The sequence below is a fragment of the Capsicum annuum genome, chromosome 4 (genome assembly GCF_002878395.1).
Source record: "Capsicum annuum cultivar UCD-10X-F1 chromosome 4, UCD10Xv1.1, whole genome shotgun sequence".
NCBI classification, from domain to species: domain Eukaryota; kingdom Viridiplantae; phylum Streptophyta; class Magnoliopsida; order Solanales; family Solanaceae; genus Capsicum; species Capsicum annuum.
Window position 1 is genome coordinate 219,086,348 of NC_061114.1, and position 2,358 is coordinate 219,088,705.

Sequence of the window (2,358 nt, forward strand, 5' to 3'; positions counted from 1 at the left end):
AAGGTTAAGGTTGTGATCTTGATGGACAAATCCTCTATTTCTCTTGCAACACACAATCTCCAACACCAAGACACCAAAGCTAAAAACATCTGATTTTACCGAGAACAACCCATCTACTGCATATTCAGGGGACATATACCCACTGTGCCAAAAAGCAACAACAGCAAGAGAATTAAAGAAGCGAGATGTCACACGAGAGTACTTCATATGATATTAGAGATTCTTACTATGTCCCAACCACATGACGTGTTTTTGCTCCCATCTCATTTCCTGCAACACTTCTGGCCAGGCCAAAGTCTGAAATCTTTGGATTCATTTCCATATCTAGTAAAACATTGCTTGCTTTAAGGTCTCTATGGATAATCCTTAGTCGAGAATCTTGATGGAGATACAATAATCCACGAGCAATTCCATTTATGATGTGGAAACGCTTTGGCCAATCCAGTAATTTGCTCTTTGTTTGATCTATAAAATAAGCCTTCTTGTTAACATTTCTGTAAGCATGTGTTTGCCTAGGTCCAAATGTACGTGTCATGAGTCGTGGCTAATAGATAAAAGTACTATCATTTTAGTTTGTAAATAAGGTAAGATCCAAACCAAATATGTATGAGTTCAGGCTTTTGTTAGGCATGTATTCATAGATCAAAATCTTTTCTTCTCCTTGAATGAAGCAACCCAAAAGTCTCACAAGATTTCGGTGCTGAAGCTTGGCAATATAGATAACTTCGTTCTTGAATTCATCAAATCCTTGCATGGAAGTCCTTGAGAGTCTCTTCACGGCTATTTCTTGTCCGTCTTCCAGCAACCCCTAGAAATGGAAAGGTATGTAAGGAGTGTTAGTTATAGTGTTTCGGGTACAAGAATCTGGATAAATGAAAAAATAACTTCAACATAAGTTCAAGTCTAAAACAAGAACACTTATGAAGTACTTTTAATACCTTCAATACAAGATTATAAATAATCTATTCAAGAAGTGTGTTAATTTTCAAAAATAAGATGAAACAGAATTTGTAAGGCCAAGTCCCCCGACTTCACGGAGTGTCCTTAAGGAATAATTCCCCTCACTGTACCCGAGGTTATGGAATCTTCCTCCAAGGATAAAATGGCCTTCAATCCGAACAATAGCGGTACCTCAAATTGTTGGATTCAACGAACTCACTCAACAGCTTAATGATCACACAGAGTTTTTGTTAAGATTTAGAGAGTTTTTGCTGTCAAAATTGATCCCAATACCTGAGAAAAATATCAGGTATTTATAGCCTTAAGTGTATCCTTTCAGAAAAGATGCACTGGTTCAATAGAAAGGCACCTTTACTGCAACAGTCACGTCCCTGCGTTCGGACTAGACCTGCGGCCATAGGTGACGTTCTTCACATTCCAGTGAGCAAATAAGTTGGACATGCGTTCGCATGTCATCGTTCTGTGCACGCATGTCACCCAACATCGCGAAAAAGTGTGCCTTTTCTCAAAGGGTCGCATCCCTTCGTGATGTGAATTGCGTATCCATTAGCATGGCGTCCGAAATACGCCCGCATTTGGAGAAAATTAATATTATTAGATTTTGGATTAAAATTTCACTTGTAAACAAGTTCCAAATAAATTTTGTCTAAAAATTAGATCTCAAATCCAAAGCCAAGCAACGACGACAGTGCATCACCTAGTTCTTGCCTCACTATCCATGTAAAGTTAGTGTTCCTTATTTTAAACACTTACAAGTTCTTTTCTCCCACCAATGTGGGCGAAATAGTGAACTTTCTAATTTGGGAGTACACTTTCTAAATTAGTGTCTCCCTTCTCTCTACCATTTTTCCTCCATTTTTCATTCACATACACCTTGAACCAACTAGGATAACATAGATTTTACAGTGTAAAAGAAAATTATCCCTATTCCAACAAATTTGCATGCATACCTTGTACACATGTCCATATCCACCCTCTCCAATCTTGTTCTCGACTGAGAAGTTATTTGTGGCTCTTGTTATTGTCGAAAATTGGAATAGTGGCAGCTCAAATTCTTTGTTTTTTAGTTTCATCTTCTTTTTCCGTGTGTGCAACAACAGAATCAGGCCGAGCAGAATCATTGCCATCAACAATGAGAAACTCACTGCAAGTATCTCTCCCTTCTTTCTCTTTAAACCTGTGTCAGATACTACAACCAATTTTTTTCTATCATCCACTTCAAATCGAGACTGGACATTAACTTTGCATGATATAATGTCCATGTTGAAAAACTAAGTTCAAAAACACAACATGGGTAATTTTTTAAAACATGATTAGTTCTTACCTAGCCCTGACGAATCCATTTTGATGTATATGTCTTGTCCTCTATCAGACAGCTTTTTGATGTCAATCAACTCC

At 37.7% G+C, this 2,358-nt stretch overlaps 1 protein-coding gene across 1 annotated transcript; it reads right to left on the reverse strand.

Moving 5' to 3' along the window:
- Window positions 1–6: 6 nt before the first annotated feature.
- On the reverse strand, window positions 7–2,352 carry LOC107867290 (G-type lectin S-receptor-like serine/threonine-protein kinase SD1-1; the record flags this gene model as incomplete). Its single annotated transcript, XM_016713454.2, has 5 exons — window positions 2,285–2,352; window positions 1,911–2,149; window positions 598–808; window positions 228–465; window positions 7–142 (listed from the first exon to the last, which is right to left on the reverse strand). Coding segments are annotated over exons 1-5 (843 nt in total), but the record flags the coding sequence as incomplete, so codon positions are not given.
- Window positions 2,353–2,358: the final 6 nt, after the last annotated feature.